The sequence below is a fragment of the Ptychodera flava genome, chromosome 4 (assembly GCF_041260155.1).
Source record: "Ptychodera flava strain L36383 chromosome 4, AS_Pfla_20210202, whole genome shotgun sequence".
NCBI classification, from domain to species: domain Eukaryota; kingdom Metazoa; phylum Hemichordata; class Enteropneusta; family Ptychoderidae; genus Ptychodera; species Ptychodera flava.
The window spans coordinates 40,801,948-40,824,971 of record NC_091931.1 but is presented as its reverse complement, the minus strand read 5'-3'; the positions used below and the strand labels follow the sequence as shown (position 1 = coordinate 40,824,971).

At 36.4% G+C, this 23,024-nt stretch overlaps 1 protein-coding gene across 8 annotated transcripts; it reads left to right on the top strand.

Annotated features, from left to right (window-relative positions):
• Positions 1–89: 89 nt before the first annotated feature.
• On the top strand, positions 90–19,531 carry LOC139131757 (palmitoyltransferase ZDHHC15B-like). 8 transcript variants are annotated; one of them, XM_070697980.1, is made up of 12 exons: positions 272–450; positions 3,799–3,825; positions 5,062–5,156; positions 5,894–6,014; positions 6,838–6,907; positions 7,824–7,977; positions 8,626–8,758; positions 9,602–9,731; positions 10,292–10,405; positions 12,096–12,244; positions 13,234–13,405; positions 15,591–19,531. In XM_070697980.1, exons 1-11 carry the CDS (start codon positions 339–341, stop codon positions 13,368–13,370), a joined length of 1,242 nt encoding a protein of 413 aa, XP_070554081.1. In that variant the 5' UTR covers positions 272–338; the 3' UTR covers positions 13,371–13,405; positions 15,591–19,531. The 8 variants fall into 8 exon arrangements, with proteins under 8 accessions (XP_070554084.1, XP_070554081.1, XP_070554082.1 ...); XM_070697981.1 differs by having other exon boundaries at positions 279–450; positions 12,096–12,184; XM_070697983.1 differs by lacking the exon at positions 10,292–10,405 and having other exon boundaries at positions 90–450.
• Positions 19,532–23,024: the final 3,493 nt, after the last annotated feature.

The window sequence follows — 23,024 nt, the reverse complement described above, 5'->3', positions numbered from 1 at the left end:
TGCACTGAAATATGTCGCATGCTCTTTACATAACCTGTCGGGTCATCTGGGAACAGAGGTTGTAAAAGGACAACAATATGTGACGTCATAAGTCTTATCTTTCAATTGTCCGGTTCTTGTACAACTGATAATATCTCTCAAAATGTGTTCCTCACTTAAATAATTCAATCCTTACATAAAGTTATTTTTCGCATAAGAACATGACAGTCCTTAATGTTAATGTTAATGCCCTGAATATAACATAACCCAACAGAGGGCGCTGCGACATCGCAATTTATGATGACGCAAAGGAAGTTGATGAAGGAAGGTTTGGCTGAGAAAAAATATACTGCGGCAAAATGGCCGGGATTCTGCGGAGTTGTGCAAGGGTCTTCCAGTGGGTTCCAGTCCTTTTCATATCAGCAATAGTGGCGTGGTCATATTATGCTTACATTATTCAATTATGTATCCGTAAGTACAAATACACGATTTAACGAGTACGTTTTCTGTAATAGTGTTTCGAGTGTTGTTTTCTCTTTCGTTGTGTGGCGTGAATGTAGTGTACATTTCAATGGATTCGCAAGTCTTCACCTTCGACGAAAGCGTTTGTGTATCATTCGGAGACGCGCTCAGGGTCACCGCTCATCCAGTCCGTAGATTATCGTGGAATTCGATGGCATGCTTTCCGAATAAGCCCCCACCCGAGTTCGCTTTTCGGAGTCCCACTCCATGATGCTCTGGTATTCGCAGGATTGAGTCGTACTACTACTACAATTCGTACGTATTGCGTTGTCATATGTACAAATAAAAATTTAAGACTATCGAATCAGTAAACGACGTTTCCCACCGACAATCAAACTTACCAATACAGTAACCTTTTATCATTAAAAGAGGAAGAAAGATAACGTGAAAGTCACGAAATAATGCATTAGTTTCCTTTATCCAACCTTGGAAGTTCAGTGTACCGTAACAGAACTTGGAAGCGCTGATATTTTTGTTGTAATGATTTTAAGCAACTTCATAACTTTCTACCAAATTGAACGTTATTGAAAGTCTTTTTTCTGTAAAATAACATCACTAAAAATATTACAAATTCAAATTTAGAGCTGAACGTTAGGGAATAGAATTTTCATATTAAAAAAACAAACTTACTCATTAGTACTCATGTGACTGTCTTTCTATATCATTCATTGTTTATGGACCAATTTTTTAAAAATCAGTTTAAAATAAGGTAATTAATAATTAATGATAATAATAGGCATTGAAATCAAGGCCTATGACAAGATAAGTGGACACAAACATTTGGATAAGCGCTAAAAAAGGTTGCCTAGGGTGCTCTGGCTATCACTCTACCCATATCCCTTACCCTAATGACTCCTTAGATCACAAATGATTACTGTGAAACTATTTCCGTCTCCACTAATCTTTACTCTTTCTGAAAAGAGCAGGTGAAGTATCAGATTGGATGAAAATTATCAGAGGTAGTTTGAACTTACTGCAAGTCCATCAAATATTGGACTTTCTTTCAAATATAATTGGAGCCAGCAGTTGTGCACTGTAACCCCATGGAGAATAACTTTACATGCTCTTTTTTTTTAATCTTATTTTTTCCATTAGTGAGTTGTTTTCACGATAGAAATACAATATTAATCCTCCTTCTATCAGGCTCCATAGACAAACCATAGAAATAAATACAACTTGGTAGAAAGAGGATTAACCTCTGACCCCTGAAAGTGAAACCCAGAGATGGTAGTCACAAGTCGTAATCATCATCAATTTCCTGCATATTCTTACTCAAAGCCAAATTTGTCGCAGCTCATACACGTGGGTATGCATCAGGTATTTGTTAGCCCCACTAGCTTCAATAGTAATTTGATTTGTGATATGGTATGTTAGTAATTGCACTTCCGTATTTTTAGTCCCCACGGACACCGTCCGGGGGGACTTATAGGTTTGGTCATGTCCGTGCGTGCGTCCGTGCGTGCGTGCGTGCGTCCGTCCGTTCACGCAGATATCTCTGAGATGCCTGGAGCGATTTCATTCAAACTTGATAGAAGGATTACTTCATATGGCATACAGATGCACGTCAATTTGTTTTGTGATACGATCCAATATGGCCGCCAGGCGGCCATTTTATTACGATTTTTTCATGTACAGAGCCATTACTCAGGCATGTTTCCAACGGATTTTATTCAGAGTTGGTACAAGGACATTGACCAATGTCAGATATGCACATCAATTTGTTTTGTGATACGATCCAATATGGCCGCCAGGCGGCCATTTTATTACGATTTTTTTCATGTACAGAGCCATTACTCAGGCAGTTTTGACCGATTTTATTCAGAGTTAGTACAAGGACATTGACCAATGTCATAGATATGCACATCAATTTGTTTTGTGATACGATTCAATATGGCCGCCAGGTGGCCATTTTATTACGATTTTTTCATGTACAGAGCCATAACTCAGGCACGTTTCAACCGATTTTATTCAAAGTTGGTACAAGCTTATTGACAAATGTCATAGCTGTGCACGGCAATTTGTTTTGTGATACGATCCAATATGGCCGCTATGCGGCCATTTTATTACGATTTTTCATGTACAGAGCCATAACTCAGGCATATCTCAACCGATTTTATTCAGAGTTGGTACAAGGACATTGACCTATGTCATACATATGCACGTCAATCTGTTTTGTGATACGATCCAATATGGCCGCCAGGCGGCCATTTTATTACGACTTTTTCATGTACAGAGCCATTTCTCAGGCATATCCGCATGTTTTGACCAATTTTATTCAAAGTTGGTACAAGGACATCGACCAATGTCATAGCTATGCACATCAATTTGTTTTGTGATGCGATCCAATATGGCCGCTGTGCGACCATTTTGTTACGATTTTTTTCATGTCCTGAACCATAACTCAGACATGTATCAAGCGAATTCATTCAAAAGTATTTTTATCACAGACCTAATGAAGAGGACTCTATCCTCTTTGAGGACCTGTAATCAAAGTACCGATTAACAAGTGGGGACTGTGTCATCAACGATGACTTGTTCAATTAAAATTCAGTGCTGTATTCCAGTCTGATAGCCAGTACCATTAACCCTCCCTCAACCACTCAACATATGATGATGAATGTCACATAAATTTAACATTGTTTGATGAAATCCAAATGTCATCAAATGCATGTCTGACCACAGTCACTCTCCAGTGACTGTAGTCTGATCCAACAAAAAAGAGAATGAACCTTCAAAGGTATTGATTTCAGTAGTAAACTAGTAAATCTGAATCACACCATTAAAAGTGAACATTTGAGAAATCCAATCCAATGGCATTATGTGAATCACATCAAAAAGTAATCAAGGCAAGACAGCTGATCAGGAGATGTGCTCTCATGAATGGCGGTATCGTGATGACAATCAAGTGTGCTTCAATTTTCAAACAGTATAAATCTGACCCAGTCCTACGGTAACACGTGTGACAATAGTATTGTAATACCAGTGTGATATTATTTTTCACTATAGTGTCTATGCTAAGTGTGAGTGAAGTAGCTGTGCTCATTGATTAATTTATTGGTACAGATCACCCCAACAGTCATTGTTATGAAAATAAGAAGAATTCAACAACAGAACCTTATCAATGACAGACAGTAGGAGGAGAGAGGCTCCCCCATCTTTGTCTTTGTTTCAACCACATGTCCCAAGCAACTCCGTACGGATTTCTGTGAGTCAAAATGTAGACCATATGGAATCTGTACCTTCAAGTTGTTGTCATGACAGTCTACTAAAGTCCACATTTCATCTTCTCTATTACAGTAACAGTTGATAATCTTGTAGAAAAAAGTAAGTATAACTGTATACACATATCTTTTAGTTATAAGGTACTACTGTCAGCATTGAGCCAAACTATGTATACGTCCACAGTCCCTTGGACTCTGATGTTTCTAAATTTATTTAGAATGCGATATTTGATGGCTGGATTGTACATTAGATGAAATACAGTTAATAGAGGTAGTCTCTTTGGTTGAAATTTGTGTGTTATTCACATTCTGTATGTGCATGTGGGTTATATGATATGTGTAATTATAATGTATATGGGTGATTATGTGATTAACACATAACTTAAATACATATGATACTCGTTTATGAATCTGTCATGTGAGCTCTGTACTCAGGGAATATCAATCACTCTGAGTCTGACAGCTGATGACAGTATATAGTTAGTTTTGCACTGCAGACACAATGATGAATAACAACTATAGTAAAATCCAGACACCCCATACCAGTACCCTGTGGTCATTATAAAGTACATGTATAATCACAATCTCTGGTAACTGTGGCGATTTCACTGATGCATCAACTCTGCATTATCCCTCGGTATTTAACCCTTCCCCCCTGTTTTTGCCAGTGAACAGGTCCAGCATTACCACTGATAATAGTGGGGTTGGACCAAACCTTAATAGTTGAAGGGCCGTATCAGCGATTGAGCTGTGTTGCCTGAACAATTAAAAGTGATGATTATGGAGATTTTCACACACTTGCTGGTATATAAAATGATCTGCAAACATGTAGATCTGTAAAACCCCACTAATCATAGACATTGCATCATCTGTTCCTGTTTGTTGCAGATCACTAGACTCCCCAGTGTACATTATTTAGCTTATATTTTGAAGAAATTTTCAGTGTACTTTGATCAGGAGTGCACACACGTTGTAATTTCCACATGTTAAAATATCTGTTGATAAAATTGTCAATAACCAAATAATATTGGTATCGAGTACATGTATTTCAGTGAACATGTCTTTGTGCATATCAACTGTGTACATCAACTCTGTAAAATTACTTATATGGTAATAACCTTGATAATAATATTAAAATATTACAAAGAAATTTAGCTTACTATTACAGTTACTTGAAACTTGTATTTAGGATTGGCATAGTGGTGCATATGTAAATGTACAATTTCTATACAAAGATGACGAGAAAGAACAGTAATGAATGCAATCTATTCCTCATGATTTAGATGTACATGTAAAGCTTAATATTTGATATCTTTTCTGTTTTCTGTTTTTTTTACAGTTTTGTATGGCATTTTTTATCACATTTTCTTATTCATGTTTGCGTGGTCATATGCAAAGTCTATATTTACTCCCATCGGCAGAATTCCCAAAGAGGTAAGAAAACAATCTCCTTACTTGACAGTTTGTGTATTTTGTCTTTAGTTTTGATTTAACCACATTTGAAATGACTGAGATAGAAATGTGTAGGTGTACTGTTTTAGCTGTTGTGGATGAAACATTGTCTTATGAGTAAAATTTCAGCAAAATATGACTGACAGTGGAAAAAGATTGGCATTGTAGTGCTCTCTTTCATAGACTTTCTCAAAGTCTGTGGTTTGCCTTGCTTCAGATTACACTTTTTTGCAGAGAGAACTGAATTGAATTTTAATATTTGAAACTGTTCCCATTTCAAAGAGCTTGCAGATCCAACTATCTTTCACAAGTACCATTAGACAGACAGTCCAAAGCCAGTAATGACAGCAATAGTTCTTTTGGGGTTTTTTAGCTCATATTTGGTATGTATATAAATACCAAAAACAGGTTATATTGTGAGTTGGTGGCATCTGTATGTTTTAAACGTGTTATACTGGTATGTAATCATCTTTAGAGACATTAAAACAAAAGTCAATTCATTAGGAAAAAAGATGAACAGTGTATCATGTATCAGGCAGCCAGATATACCGGCTCAGCGCAGTGCACTGCACCAAGTTTTTCTCAACTAATGATGATACATTCAGGAAAGTATGTGTCCAGAAACACCGACACATCACCACGGTCCTACTCCAAAGTGATAGACATAGTTCAGATGTTATTCATGTACCAACTGTGTCTCTTTGTCTTTCTTTCTGTAGTTTTATTTATCCAGTGCAAATTTAGAAGCCTTGGAAAATGAAGAGAGGGGAGACAGACAGGATCAAATACTAAAACAAATAGCAAAGAATTTACCAGTTAGCACAAGAACTATGGCGGGTGGTAAGTGCCAGTGACATCAGATGCCCTGTGTGTAACCTTCATCTTTTAACTTGTGGTGGTTTGCAATTGTATGTAATCAACATCATAGACCATGATAGTTTAGAGCTGCTGCAATACTGTACATAATTCTGTCCTGAACAATTAAATGTAAAACTCTATCATAGAAGTTATGGTAGCATATCATAAATATCAGAAAAAGTAGCTGTTTCTCTTGTTACACCTAAATTAATGTTATTTCCAAGTGTTATCACTATTTTGCAGAAGTCACAGCAAATGTACTGTCTAACATGCCATGTTTCTGCACTGTCAATTTAGTAACTTCTGTCAGAGTTTTACATAACATTCTTAGACCCATGCTTGTACAGTGTCATAGGACTCTATTAATGAGCATAAACATGGTTTTCAATTGTAGGTTTGCCACTAATTACAACACTGAGTCACAACAACGTTTGATGCCAACAGAAATTCAACCACATTGTTGTCTTATTTTGCAAATTTGTGTGCTACTACAGTCTATAACCAGAGCTCTTTGTATGTGCTATTTGTTATTTCAATCATAACCTTGGTGATAACAGTGTGCCATGTTCATCATTCTTGTCATGTCAGATATTCTAAAAGTTGTGTCAGAAATTTCAGACCATTTGCAAATCAATGATAAGTCTGTACTGTCATAGGGAAGTGCTGCTATTCTTAATCAGAGCACTTGTGTAGTCTGATGGTTTTAGAGGTACACTCATGCTAGAGATGATATCACACCTTTTGAACTGTGTTGGATGAACATAACTTCACGTTCACAGTGACAATTATGTCTATATTTGCCCAGGTATCAGATACTGTGATATTTGTAAAGCCATCAAACCTGACAGGTGTCACCACTGCTCAGTTTGTGAAGCGTAAGTATTTTGACAGTCTTTGTTCTTCCAAAGTGCAATGACTGGCCTTCTGTTTTGTTTTTTTTGCACACACACCTTGTTTGTGGTGATGACCATCAGTTCCAAGCATCAGTAACATTACAAAAACAACTTTGTTTTCACTGCCATGTCTATCTGCAAGTGAATGTCAATACACACTATTCTGATAAATTATGTTCCACAAAGTTATTATGTAGGGACAAAAGATTACATAAGGAAGACCTTTCTCAGCATTATGTTCTTCAGTGAAGTTTCACCGATGTAACTTCAACGTGTAAGGAAACTTTAGAGTCTGCAATCATACTATTGTAAATTGTTGGAAAGTATATTTATTGATGTGTATTCTTAGAGCCACGTCAGTTCAACAACCGGTACAGTCCATCAACTGTTGATGTTAATAATAATATGGAAATTGGCTCCACAGGAAATAAGAAATTGTTTCAGTGTGATTAACATTTCAATGCCACAGGGGCACCTATTCAGGAATCTAAAATGAATGAAATTACATTGCATATGAACAAAAGAAAGAAACATTTAAATTGTAGAGGAATAGGGAGAACTATTATAACTAGTAATTGGGTCTGGAAAGATATGCATAATATATCTTTACAAAATAATGTGTGTGAGCTAAAAATGAACCGTTCATATCAAAAAAGGGAAGTAAAGGGTAATGTTTCTGTTGATAGAAACAGTAGCAGGAAATGATTTCTTGTTTTCCTGTAAAGTCAGATATGTTACACTTGTAAGTATTGCAGGGCCAGAACAAATTGCTTTGATTGTACTGTACTTAATTCTGTTTGGTGTGTACAAAAATTCACTACAAATGATTAAGACCTTACTTGACCTATGAAATTGTACATATGGACGTTTTACACAGTGCTTTCTGGTGATCTTACAGATGTGTGTTGAAGATGGATCACCACTGTCCGTGGGTGAACAACTGTGTCGGTTACAGCAATTACAAGTTCTTTATTCTATTCTTGATGTACGCACTGGCGTACTGTCTGTATGTGGCCGCAACTGCTCTGCAATATTTTATCGGTTTTTGGACAGTAAGTATTCATTAAGATTGCTGTGTTATGTGTGTGTGTGTGTGTGTGTGTGTGTGTGTGTGTGTGTTGTGAGAGAGAGAGAGAGAGAGAGAGAGAGAGAGAGAGAGAGAGAGTGTGTGTGTGTGTGTGTGTGTGTGTGTGTGTGTGTGTGTGTGTGTGTGTGTGTGTGTGTGTGTGTGTGTGTGTGTGCATGCCATGGTCAGAGTCCTATTTTGTATTGAGTCCTACCTAGATCATGCTTAAATCAAGTCTGAATGTGAAATAATACACTTTTAAATCTGTGTGCACAGCAAGTTCAAAGTAGTACACTATAGATCAGATAAGAATACAACTAGGTACATTGACTGAAGCAAGTTGTGCTCTTGAACCATGTGACCATTTTGACAGCAATCAGTCTGTAGCTAACCCTGCATTGAGTTGTGGCAAGAAAGTGTAACATTTGAAGCCCATTATTAGTTTAGATACTTGACGATTTAAAAGCTGTCAGAAAACTTTGGTGTAGCCATGGAGGTAGTAGGTACCTCCATGGTATAGATCTCTTTGCAGAACTTTATTTTGTCTTTGATAAGAATGAAGATTGACTGTTGAAGCATTTTCTGACTGTGCTTCCAAACTTCAGTTTTACACGTTTGTTTCATTTTCCCCCAGAATACATTGGACAATGGCTCTGGCAAGTTCCACATACTGTTTCTGTTCTTTGCTGCGGCCATGTTTGCCCTCAGTCTAGTCTCTCTCTTTGGTTATCACTGTTATCTAGTGTCATCAAACAAGACAACTCTAGGTGAGTCCGTTGTTTATCACCAATGTGCCTTCCAATTTGACATAACATGTCACTCGTAGAAAGAAAGAAGAATACATCTAGTTTGAATAGTTAGTGGGCAATGGGCGTGCGGCTTATCTTTATATTGAGTGTCCTCACTATAGGAGAGTAGATTTGTGTCATCAACTTTACTGAGTCAGCAAGTTTGTTACTGATTGGTGCAAATATTGTGAAAAGGAACCATGAAATTAATCAATGAATGGCATAGACCGTGATATGACTTGATGTTTTCAGTAGTAATAAAGATTAGTTCATCCAAAGGCATTAGACAATTTAACATTATCATAAGGGATTTCATGAGAGGCAGATTTTGTTACAGCCCTTGATTTGTTACGCATCTTCTAGTCTCTCTACCTGCACTGATGTGCCATTAATACCCTAGAAAGTTCAGCGAGGCCAGCCAAAAGGCAAGTGCATAACAAAACCAGGTTGGCAGTGTCAACCGCTGTACGTGGCAATGTTCACTGAATTCCAAATTACGGCAGGACAGAGCCTCAACATGACATCGTGAGGCCTTGACAGAATCAATATGAGGGCTCCCTAACATAATCGGATTCATTTCATTGCAGAGAGTGGGCCCACTATACCTCAAATCTGCATTTTCCCCTAAAATTTCCCCCAAAATTCTTTGTGTTTAGATCATCTATATTGTTTATTTAGTTATACCTTTCCATTCCCATACCATATGTTTTTGTTAATCAGTTAACATCACCCGATGTTTTTAAACTGAACTTGCAGACTTTATGTGAAGTCCTATTTGGCCAATTCATCTCCATCATTCCTCCTCGTCTTTCATTTCAACAGAGTCTTTCAGGACACCAGTGTTTCGTTCAGGTCCAGACAAAGATGGTTTCAGTCTTGGTACCAAATGCGATAACATCCGTGAGGTGTTTGGAGACGAGCCAAAACTTTGGTGGATTCCAATAAAGACGAAGTAAGTCTCAACTCTCCTGTTCCAATATAAACTGGAATGGGGAACATAGGCAACAACATTTAGTATATTTATTGTATGCAAAGAAGTGGCAGTTCTGTGGGGTAATGTTCTTCACAAAACCACAAGAGTGTGTGGGCTCTTGCTAATAAAATTTATGAATTCACAATAAACTGAGTTACATGACTAACTTTACCCCCTGAAAAACTCACATGTGTGCGTACAGGTGCCATTGGTGTAAGTCTAATTCTGTTCTACAGGATCACGTAGAACATTTAGCAGTATGGTGCTGGACTTTGATTATTTTGCATGTAAACTATGTCTTCCTTACACTGTAGGTAAGCCAGGAAGGAGCACATCAGACGGAATAGTTATTATTAAATGAAAACCTGCATGTAAAAGTTAACAAACATAGAAATAGGGAAGATCAAAAGTGTTTTCAAAATTATTATCTCCAACTTTTCTCACAAAATTTGGAAGGTTGATATGGTGATACTTACTAATACCCTTGCTTGAAATTTAACTTTATGCAGCATTATTAACCCACAATTTCATCTTTACAGTCTTGGCGATGGCGTGGTTTTTGCCATCAGAGCACCAACAGATACTGACTACCTACTTGCAAACAGGCCGAGACTGTCAGATGTGTTGTCACCATCATTTAATGATGAAGCAAGGTCAGAATCAAGTGCACAATCCAAAACACACATAGTACCTACTCATTGCTGTCATCTCTCTGATCCAGGGGTTCATGGTGGAGGTCATTCAGTCAAGTTTGGATGTTAATGCATCAACATTAAATTTTGTTTGTTTGTTTTCTCTTTCTTATTTTAGGATGTCTTTCTAATGCACATACTAATGATATGTAGATTTGTGTTTTTCCAATAGATGGTGGTGGTGAAAACATTTCATCGTTTTATTCCTTTCTGGGTCATATCCCTCTGTTGTTCAATGTTTTTGTTAAAATCATCAAGAGCTCACTTGCTCTGAATATTACTTGGTTTTCAAATAAAAGATATGAATTTACAACTTCTATTCAGCTACAGAATGAAAAAAATTGAGAATCCCTTTGCACAGCTATTGACAATTTTCACTTTCACATCAGCAAAGATAAGCTAACAGAATGTTTATAAACATTCTCTGGGCGGAAAATCAACATTCAAGTGTATATACATGTACACTTACTTAAACTCAGTTTTGTTAAGCAACCAACTTCATTATCAATTGTTTAGAGGTTTGATAGTAGGGATGTGTAAGCCGTTGGTCATGAAATTTTGATGTCCCTCTATAGCTATGTACTGCAATACTGGAATGTTACATACAGAAAAAGGGTTGAAAGGGTAAAGCATGTTCCATGACCTTTCAACTGTCATCTTGTTTTTAGGGGGTCTCTACTCATCAAAGCTTTCAATTTAGAACCTTTCACTATTTACGTGGTTTACTTGTAAAAAATTTAGGCTCTTCGTGACAAAAGGTTAACCAGATGTTATGAGAATTCACTTATTGCTCAAGACTGTTCTACAGAATAAAGATTGAAAGATTTACAGAAAACAGAAACACTGATAAAAACTTTAGAGTGCTATCATAATAGATACTGTTTCAGCCACTGCATATCAGTTCAGTTTTTTGTAAAATTATATCCGTGTCCATGTATGTTCAAGCTATCTGAACAGTCTCCAGATAACTTTTTCCGACCATGATCTGTAAAATCAATAGTATGGATGTGCTGATATTATCGTGTAGAGTGTGTAATTCATACCCCCAAAAAAGTACATTTCTTTTATCATATTTTGGTGAATTCTTTCAAAAAACTAAGTTCTACAGTATTTCTACATTACCGTACGGTAGATGTAGCATGGAAATCTGTTGTTGCTACTGGCATGAAATGTTTGTTAAACTTCCCTGCATGTGTGTTCCATGATGAAATTCTATCACTTCCTCACTCTTTGTTTTGTTGCAGGACTAAAGTGAAAGGGTCTAAACATTGAAAAGAAATTACGAAAAATTCCATCTTAGACATACTAACTAGCTACATACTTGTGCTATGATAGAGTTTCAAGCAGTAACAGTGAACCTACGTAAACATCTAGAGTTAGTTTCAACCTCTTAAAAAATCAAGCCAAGACATTCCTTCACCATCTTGGCAAAGAGTACATGCAGTTTAAATCCTTATGTTAACTTGTATAGACAAATATTTTGTACAGATAAAGGGAAGACACCCTTTTCTCACAGAGAATCCTTTGAACTACTTTCTATTTTCTTGCTAGCCATTCAGTAACGTGAAAACTCACACCGACACCTCAAATGAATGAATCATTGAAATGCAGCAATCCCATAACATGGACTTCATTCTTCCAATTTTTGCAGCAAGGGAGACGGCAGAAGTTTTCCAACCAGGACAGAGAGTGAAGACTCGGATCACCTGCTGGCGGAGAGACAAAGATGGGCCGAGGAAGGTATGGAGAGTGATACGACTAACAACGAAGACAATGTTAAAATTGATATCACTCATTCAGGTAGGAAAGAGAGGAAAGCCAGATAGGAAACAAAAGGAATCTCTACCTTGTCTATCCTACTCTTTCTGTTCGCCCCTACTGCCTACCCTAGCATTTTTTTTGTTTTTTGCTGGGTCAAAAGGTCATGGGTCGATGCCATAGTAACAGGGCCAGGAAACACAGGTAGCTACAGTACAAACTCTTATCAACCAAGACACATGTGATGTGGTTGCTGGTCCACATGCTGTGAGATCAGTGACTTTTGTAGACAGTCTTTAGAAATTTAAAAGTATCATTAAACGTTGCTCACATTTTATAGTGTTCAGAAAAGCTGGGATATGTAAATTAGTAGGAATATTTTGGAAGAATTAAATCTTCATGTGAGACTATTTTATAACATTATTTTTATTGAAAAAATGTTTGGGAAAAAAAATTAGGTAGTTCGTTACTTTGGAGTTTTAATGTACTGAATTTTCAAAAGATATGTTTTTTGCAGTATGATTACTGAATAAATTTTGATCTTTCTTATGTCCACATAGCTTTCCATTTAATTTCATCCCTAACCTACAAACACTAAGTTTTGTTTTGTTTTATTTTTGTTTCTGATGATAATGCATGTATAAAGAAGCACAATATAACCAAAAGCACTGAAAGCAACTTTTAAAATTTTCATGCAGCAACAGTGTCATATTTACAAATTTCTATGATCATGTAACCTGTTTGTTTGTTGTCATGCCACTTTACTGAATACGCACTGAATTCAAAACAGCACTTTCAGGCTTTATACCATTTCTATTTCTGTACCAATGACCGTTGCATTCTTTCAAATTCTTGATTGTGACTTTTTACACGGAGATATTCTTTGGATAGAGTATACTTTTGTTAGTGCCAGTGTGTTATCTGATTGCATAAAGGCCCTATTTTTTTGGAAAATCACATGAGGACTGCTGAGGGAGGCTGACATAGGTTTGACTGAAGGTGTCCACATTTTTCCTTGCATTTTCCACTAGGCCGAGGTGACGGATCTGCTCGCTATACTCCAAACGGTGAACATGCCGCAAATAACACAGACAAGTTGGCAACGGTCACTATGGGCGTTGAAGCTGATCCTGACAACAAGTCACATGACAGTAACCATCTCTTCTAATCTACAATAGGTCACTGAACTTTCAATCATAATGTGTGGGTAACTTTCATTTTGTTTGTTAAGCTCACGTTGTCCGTAAACTTCATTCAGTAAAGTTGTGCAATGTCTGTCATGTTTCAGTTGTAATGCATAAATTCATCCATATTCCCATAAAGAGGTCTGTTTTGTTCAATATTTTGATATGGTAGAGAAACATTTTGTTGTTATATATTTAACTTCTTTTGATGGCGTCTTTTTAAATTTCATTGCACAGTCATATTGCACAAAATAGTACTGATGAGCACCCCAAAGCTTCTGTTTTGTCACAAGGTTGTTGTATAGTTATTTGATGGATTCAAAACTTAATTCAGTCATGTACAGGGTCCGTATGCTCCTGGAAATTCTCTGAAAGTCCTTGGATATCAACGAAGCCAGAAAGTCCTGGAAAAGTCTTTAAAATAATTTTGAGTCCTGAAAAGTCCTGAAAAATTGATAATCCACCCACAATTTTCAAAAATGACAAGATGATTAGTCTTGATATTGCAAAATGAGTCAAAAAGTCTTTGAAACTCCATGAATTTTAAGTTACTTCAGTATATGGACCCTGCATATATTATACTTACATGCACTTGATTTATTTGCTACAAAGTATACAGGGTATGTGCTTTGGCATGTTAACAGTGCTTTTATGCTGAGATATTTCAGTGCACCTGAAGAATACTTCATGTGATATCAAATCTGCTTGCCTAAGGGTGCTTCTCATGATAAGTAACAACATGCCCCCAAGATAATGTTTAATTACAATATGGCTCAGTATTGAACTCAGTTATCGCAAGTCATGCTTAATAAACATCTTTCATGGAAAATGTTGTACCAATGTCAGACTCATGGAAATTGTTTTTATCAAAAGTTGACTGCTTTCTCTTCTCATTATGAATGATTCAAAAGGTCAAAATAACGTTTTAGAGTTCCCTTTGTTTAGAGTATTGCACTCCAGCATAGAGAAAGCCTAGAATAGATAGTTCAGTGTGTGATGGTGACTGTCGTGTCATCTAGAAAACACTGGAACAACTATGTAGTGTCTACTGCAAATATGTCTGCCCTATTTTGATATTGTTCCTATCATGCTTTCTGTACCACTCAAATTTTGATATCACATAAAAATGTGATATTGACAGCACTCTTTTCCTGTGATCACTAACAGTTTTTCATCTCAGTCCTCAAGGTCATCCACAATTTGCCTCTTTACCTCATCCTAACTGCCCATATCATGTTATCTAATGATGTCCTATGTGTTGTCTCATTTTCCAAGACTTGAGTAGTTCACTTAGGACCATAACACCCAACAGGCTTCACTTAGTGATTTCATTTCTAAGATTGGGTTACAATCTCATTACTTCAAATAACAAAGAAACAGAGGAGGTTAATGTGTACCTCTTCTTAGTGACCGTACATCTTAGACTATAGGCTCTTGTCTCTGTATTCACAATTAACAATTGTCACATTGTCCCCGGCACAGCGGGAGTCATACAGGACTTCAATATCTTACACTGCTTCCCTTCACTTGGTGACTTGTTGTCAATCAGCTCTTAGTTTTGTTGCCTCTGTTCTCCTACTTCTTAGTATCCATGGCAACATATTTGCATAAGAACTAATGTGTATACCTTGCTTGTGTCCATTTGGCTGACCCTACATGACCTTGCATCCTGATAGTTATATTAGTTTGAATCCTCTAGTTTGATTGAACACTCTGGCACTGCAATAGTATTTACTGAATTCTGTGCTTATTTTTGTGGCAACTTGTTTTCAGGCAAAATTGGCACAAAATTACCAGGACGTAGGGTCATGTAAAGGTCATGAAAGTGGCCTGTACATTTCTCTGTGGGCTGCTTCTCTGCTGATATTGATTGCTATCATAATAACATCTCACCAACATACTTGACATTGTGAGTAAAATACTGACAATGACATAACCATTTTTCACCCAAACACTGATACCATGGCCGCAATGTACAAACCATACCACGTCAGCTGGAACATTTTGCCCAAATCTCTCTGCCTATCGCCAAACCTTGTTTTGGAAAGTTAGCCAGGTTGCACCAAATGTTTAGTTTACAAGTAATAGAAACGTATGTAATTCAGCAATGTGATATTCACATCTTGTATTTCCCATTGTATCAATGTATGTACTGCATATAACCCACTCGCATCTAACATATGTATTGATCTGCTCATTGATAGGTCTGGCCAATACCTCCGATGAAGAAAGCCTCGTTCCACAGACAGACAGACGGGCATAGCCTGATAAGAAGAGACCGCTTCCAATCCCCTCTCCCAGTGGAATGGTCCATTTTTTGCAACGTGATTTTCAAAATGTTTTCATTCATAACTCAAATTTTAAAGAGTGGTACAAGGTCTCTACAGATGGGTAGAATTGGTTTATTCCTGAAAACTGTTAGTGTGGTAACCTTTTCACTACTGCAGTTTTGCAGTGCAATGAAATTTGTTGTATCTTTTCTCAGCCCATGTATCCCAAGTCCCTCTGTATAGGTCCATCCACCTCTTTGAAGACAACTGGAATTTAGAGTGAAAGCAAGAAATTCATATAATGCCAGATGTTAGCCAAATATCACCATGTACTTCTGAATCTAGTTTGAGCTCTTAGAAGACCCATCAGTATCATCTTCTATATCCCTTCCAGCTTTCCTTTTATAAACAAACATTTAATGTCCTCTCAACAGTAGAACTATAGAGCTGTTTTGTTTAGTTCCCATGTATCATTACAGTCAACACAATGTTTTTGTGTACAGCTCTTTCAAAGACAGAATGAAAGATTATCTGTGTTAGAAATTAACAAATCAAAGCACAATATAAGTATTCCTGCATTGCGGTGGGAGAAATTTTGGGGCATATCTTGCTATGAAGATGAACTGTCATGCAATTAAATCTTAACTTCTCTCTATGAGACCCTGAAAATATCATACTTTGATAGTGAATCAGAGAAATTCAAATTTCTGAAACACATGGGAATTCGGATATTTTGCTGACTGTACTGAAGTATTTTAAGTCATTTTTCATGATTTTTTAGCTACTATAGACTATAGTCTATAGAAGCTATTGGGATGGGTATCCGTCCGGCGTCCGTCGTCAGTCTGTATGTATGTATGTATGTATGTATGTATGTATGTATGTATGTATGTCCGTTTGTGAGGCGTCCGTCCACTCAAATATCTTGAGAACCGCAGTACTTACTGATTTGATATTTGTTGTGTAGATGAAAATACATTTTGAGAAACTATTTTTTTTAATTTTTTGATATTGTTGAAAATAGGCAAATTAATGCCAAAAAAGGTGTTTTTGGTAAAAATCTTCTTCTTCATAACCGCTGGTCAGACAGCTTTGTTATTTGGTATACAGGTCCCTAGGGATAACCCAACTTATATTTGTTCAAATTGTGATGAAATATGCAAATGTGTATTTTTAAGGAATTTTTTTGTCATTTTTGGTCAAAATTTGACTTACATTGTATGTAATTCTTGTACTGTATAAACCCTATCAATTCACCCAGAAAAAAATAATTAATATGATTTTAAATAATTGAATTAATTAGGAAATCATCAAAGCCAAAATAATTTTAGTGTAGAATTATCAGAAAGTTCAACTTTTTTTGACAGTTCATAGTGAAATGCTTACCATCTTGGAGGATTAAAACATGTAAAGGCAACTTTCCTGAATCCCAACTTTGACATATTCTGAACTGTCATTTATTGTGCCCTGTATGTTATCTAAAAGAAATTGCTCAAAATAGTCAATAGAGATAGAGATAGAGATAGAGATAGAGAAAGTTCTAATTTCCATTTATGGTTGACTTGGTAAGGATAAAATAAAATTACTTTTTGAGGAAAAAAATAGAGTGGTCATTAAAAGAGTGGTCAAAGTAATAGGGTTTTTATGGTAAAGCTGGGCTGTATAAAGATTCCTCATGTGCTATTTATAGCAATTATGCAATCTGTGTAAACAGTGCAATGAAAGTGTAACATGATTCCTTATAATGCTTTTGATGACCTTGAACTTCTTAAGTTTCAAACCTTTGTCTCTTCAGTGTGCTTTCTCTGAGTATGTACAGTCTCAACTTATTAAACAGAACTCACAATGTTAATCAAAGATATCCACCTTCTTCATCAATACATGTGTCACAAAAGGTTATTCCTACATAACTCAACAGAGCTCTGTGAACTGTTGAGTTGCTTGTTCTTTCAAAACCGCTGGTCAGACAGCTTTAATATTTAGTTTACTTGTCCGTAGGATGACCTTAGTGAGATAATTTCATACAGTAAGGAAATACTTAATTTTGTATCCATGTCTATAGTAGCTTCAGGGACTTTGGCCCTATTTTTTATCAGGGGAGGGCCTTCACTCATAGAGTCAAATTTTCTGAGATATGCCAGGGCCAGAGCAGGAGTTTGGTAAGTGTTGCCACCAACACTGCAGTCTGTGACTATGACAGGCAGTTGTATATGGGCCAGAAGTCAATGCATTGTATATATACATTTTGCACAATTGATAAAATATATAAATTAAAGTGTTTTTACCTTAAATCTGTTGAGATTATAGTCCAGGTAGTGCCATACAGCCCGGTCATTTGCTGTCATTTTTTTCCAGTAAATTTCAGAGTGCTGTTCAAAATTTGCTGAAGTTTCTGTAATATACATACTATCTAATATCATGAGTTCTCTGTAAAATTTTTTCTCACAGTAACATGACTGTTATATAGACTTGTTTTTTGTGCCTTGTATGTTTCTCAGAAACAATGCTTTCAAAGTACAGAGTAAATTTCTCAAATATGTTAAACTGAGTTTAAGCTCATTTGTCAACTTTACGTCAAAGTCCATAATCAGCTGTTATTTTGAATGTAGATTTATCCTACGGTGCAAGGGCAGTGCTGTTTTTAGTTAGTGAATCAAATGAAATTGATGGTCAAGACACAGTCTTGCTTAAGTGCTAATGCCAATACTAGTATGTGAACAGGGTCACGGGTCAAGTTAGGTTTCATTGACTCCATGACATGTTTTTAGTAGCAACAATAGCAGGAATAGAAGATGTGATTTGTGCCTACTCACTGTATAAAATTGGTGACTTAATGCAGAATGTTGCAACATGAAATGTATCGAGAAATTACAGGAACACGGCATTTTGATTAGTGGATCATTGCGTTTATGTCAAGTCTACAGGAACGTTTGCTTCTTTGGACAAAATCATGAAGGCAGGTCCATTCTATCTGCACAGATGGAAGACCTAATATCAAATTTTGGTAGATTTAAGTAGCCTGTGTCTGCTCAGTTGAGGACAGCTGTGATTGTCATACATTTTCTCTGAGTGTATTGTATAATGTAAAATAATTGGATTCAATCATGTTGTCAAAGATTTTCCCAAAGTCTTTGTTGTACATAAAATTCTTAAAAATGAAGATCAAAATCAGAATGACTATGAAATACAGGAATGTATTGTGGGATTTATCTTTGTCTTTTACAATAAACAGAATTTTAGATGGTAAATTTCGTCACTATAGTGTATTTCTTCATGCAATATTTTTGTACGATGTGTGGCATTTTATAATTATGTACTAAACGTAAAAGATATTTCCAACCTCCGTAATACACAATATTATGTTCCATAGTCACACATATTACAAAACACTGTTTTGTGTTTGTGTACACCTGGCATGGTTCTCTGAAATGTATGTAGGGCTCCTGCCAGACAATGCAAGTTTCCCTCTGTGAGGAAAGAGGTTGCAAAAAGTGTGAGGTGCATTCTCTGAAAATCGTAAAATCATGGCAAGATACAAAGCACTGTCTGTCACTTCCATCATCTAACCACAGGCTTCTTCACAGAACCTATTTGGTCATATTGCTGGAAAGATTTTTGGGCAGTGGTGAATGGTGTTTCAGAGGCCATGTCAGGCCAAAAAATAACTCTCCACTTTGCTGTCAGTCTTCAGTTTTGTCACTGCTTAAGCACAGGCTTTTGAGTTTACAATAGTCAGTGTAATGTATATTTTGTCACTGTGTTATTTAAACTATGCAAGTATTATTTAAAGCTTGCTTGTACTTGTGATGTAATGCAGTGCCTTATGTCATATACATTTGCTACATTGAAATAAAAATAGATTTACCATACTTTCATTGGCGGCTGTTACACGCTTGTTAACTTCATCTTTTGAGATGGTTATCATTATCAGTCAAATCATTTTACATAGTAGCATGAATGTTGAGGCATGCTCTGCCATGCATAGCAATTAACATTTTGCAGAGACGCATTTAATTTCACATTTCATACTGCATGTATTCAGAGGCATATTTATTTGCTCATTCATAATCCCAGAAATTAAAAGCTGATTACACAGTGTTTACCTTCTTATCCACCTTAAGATGTATTACACTTCTTAAATGATCTAGGTACATTTTTAGCTCGCATCTGGTATATGCATACAAAGAGCCTATATGGTATGTGGATGACGTCTGTATGGTATATATGTCCGTCCACATCAAAAATTCCGAAATTGCAGCACCTACCATCTTAGTATTTGGTGGTGTACAGGTGTACCTAGAGGCAATGAGAACTTATTCAAATGAACATGTTCGTGTCAAGAATATGCAAATGAGGTTAAAAAAGGGGCAAAATCCTGCAAATTGCTAAAGTTCTGCAACTACAGGCTAGATCTGGTTGAAACTTGGTATGCTGTTTCCTTAAACTGACATTAGTTAGATTTGTTCAAAGTGTGGTGAAATTTTCATGGCTGTATTTTTGGGCTAATTTTTCCCATTTTTAGTCAAAAATCTTTTTTGAGACCATTCGTCCAATTGCTGTGAAAGTTGGTATGCATAATTCTATGCTTTACTTCTGTTAGATTTCTTCAAATTGTGATGGAATGCTCATATTTGAATGTGGGGGCAATGTTTCCCATTTTTGGTTGAAAAATCAACTCCTCTGAAACTGTTCATTGGATTTGCTTTAAAACTTAATAGGCATATTCCTAGGGGTAAACTTACTAGAGTTTCTTCAAATATTGTAGTGATATTTTCATATTTGTAGTTTTGGAGTAATTTTTCCTGATTTCGGTTACAAAAATGTCTTCTCTGAAACTGCCCCTTGGATTGCTTTGAAACTTGGTATGCATGATCCTAGGAGTATACTTAGTTGAATTTCTTCATATAAGAATAAATTTTGCATATTTGTATTTTTCGGTCGTTTTCCCCTTTTTTTCGCAAAAAGTCATCTCTGTTCTGAAATTTGATGTGAAGGTTCTTAGGGATGATCTATACATTAGTTTTATTCAAATTTAGACAAAACCTTGTATTTTGGGGACAATTTTTTGCTGTTTTGGTCTAAAAATGTCAAATGTCTCATTCTTGAATTCACTGGTCAAATTGCAAAAACTTGAGAAGTGCTGCACATTTCACCTGGTGTGTAGATGTATGCTAAACTGTAAATGGGACTTTGTTCATATAAAGTTATCATTTACCAAAAGTATACTTATGTTTTGAGCAGCGAGTGTAAATTTGGTGAAAATCTCAATAACTGCCAGTCAGAATTTTACATGTTGTACAGGAAAGCGACCAAAGACCTCCAAGCCAATAATAAGTTGTTTTCTTAACTATGCCTATGCTCTGATGGAAAAAAGATGGTCTCTGGAAAAACTCCTATGAGCTGCTTGCAGATTGTTTATCTCGTAGCATGGATATGATCACTGTCACCCCACGGCACGGTGGCACTTCCCAAACACTCCTTGGTTGGAACATGTCTCTTCCTACCTCCATGGTTGGGAAGCAACAAAACCAGTGCTAAAATAAGACAAAGACACCAAAGCTGCAAAGAAAGGTTGGTGGTATAAATCTTTTATTGGCAATATATATCATAGTCAAACGTATTAAAATAAATTAAACCATAGCAAGAAGAACCTTGTCCTGAGACCAAGACACCCCTACCCCACCCCTACCCCTGGGAACGGACTTCTGTGCAATTCCCTATGGTGTAAACCATTGTCATATGGCTGATATGGGTTCAGTCAAAGTTGGCCTCGTTCAAGGCGTGGTTGTACAAAAACTGAATGTATTTTTGTACACCCATGTTCAAGGGAAGCCCAACACAGCACACCTGGACACCGCCGTGGAAGTACGGGGCGCTCACAGCTTTCATCACACAGTAGTCGAGTAGACACTATATTGTAAAGACTGTAAAGAGACGTCTGTGTCGATCACCCCCGCAAACACTCGCTCAGCATCTCCCGCTTCTATCTGTATCAGTTCTTGTATATGCCATGCCTTCGCCACACCCTTTGGAAGGGCCAATCAAAACGGCTGTTACTACGACTAGAAGTTTATTATTGGACCAAAAGAGCGGTACGTGAGGGATGGACCATTAGATCTTGCGAGCGGGTGGTCAAAAAAAAAGAAAAATCAGAGCAGAAAGTTAGAAAAAAAATATCTTCAAACTAGTTTGCAAAATAAAAAAAATAAATAAGAAGACAAATGCGTTAAAAAAAATTCTGTAAAAGTCTCTAAAATCTTGAATTGTTTTTTAGATTTTACCGACAGGAAGCAACTTTCTGTATTTTTAGTACATCCTCCAGGCACATTTTTTAATTTTAATTTATACATTTAGAGTGACTGTATCCCTTATACTGGCAGTTGTGATTATCTTATCTTTTCAGGACTTTTGTATTCTGATCACTTGAAAATTATAAAATTATAGAGCCTGTTTTCTACTTGTTTCCTGCGTACAAACCAAGCAGGTACACTAGGTAAAACATTGAAACTATGATATGGTTGTCAAGACAGAAAGTTATATTTGCCTTTTATGATCAAGGTAAACAGATGCAGTCCACATCAGGTTCATTTTTTTCACAGCATTTTATTGCAATGATGAATGCAAGAATGGTTGAACAAAAACACGTCAATAATGATAAAACAACATATCAAGTCATTATGTATTATTTTGCTTTTAAAAAGGCATTTTCAATTCTTTTTTCTCAAAAACAGCCTCAAAAACAACAGCAACACATGTTTTTAACATTCAAAAATACACTACGTAGAATGCCATCTATCCAAAAAAATCCCAACACAAAAACACACAAAAGGGGTTGAACTTTGAAAGTTTCTCGATAGCAAATACTGAATAGATCTGCATGAATAATCGTTTTTGAGTAGCAAATTTCAAAGAAATTGGACAAGCCCTTTCAGAGAATACAGATTTTTTGACCATGAATGGCATAAATTGCCCTAAAAAGACAAATATTGAAATTTCAACACATCTATACACATCCAATCAATTTGGACATGCTGCTACAGAAAATAGATGTTTTGATCAAAAAGGGCAACAATTGCTCTCAAAACACAAATATGCAAATTCACTATATTATTTAGCTTATTTTGGCTTCTCAGCTTGTCAAAATCAATTGTAAATCATGAGATATGCATGATGTTCGGTGGGGTGAATGTAGCCATTTCACCACGCAGTAGAAAGGGAAGCCAGGAAACCAAAATAGTCAATTTTCAAAACTATAGGAAGCTACTGAGGAGCAAGAAGACCATGTTTCAGAGGAAGATGTGTAATCCGAAAAATATACTCCCAAAGTGCCACCAAATAACACCATTTTTATCTCTATTTTTCAAAAGC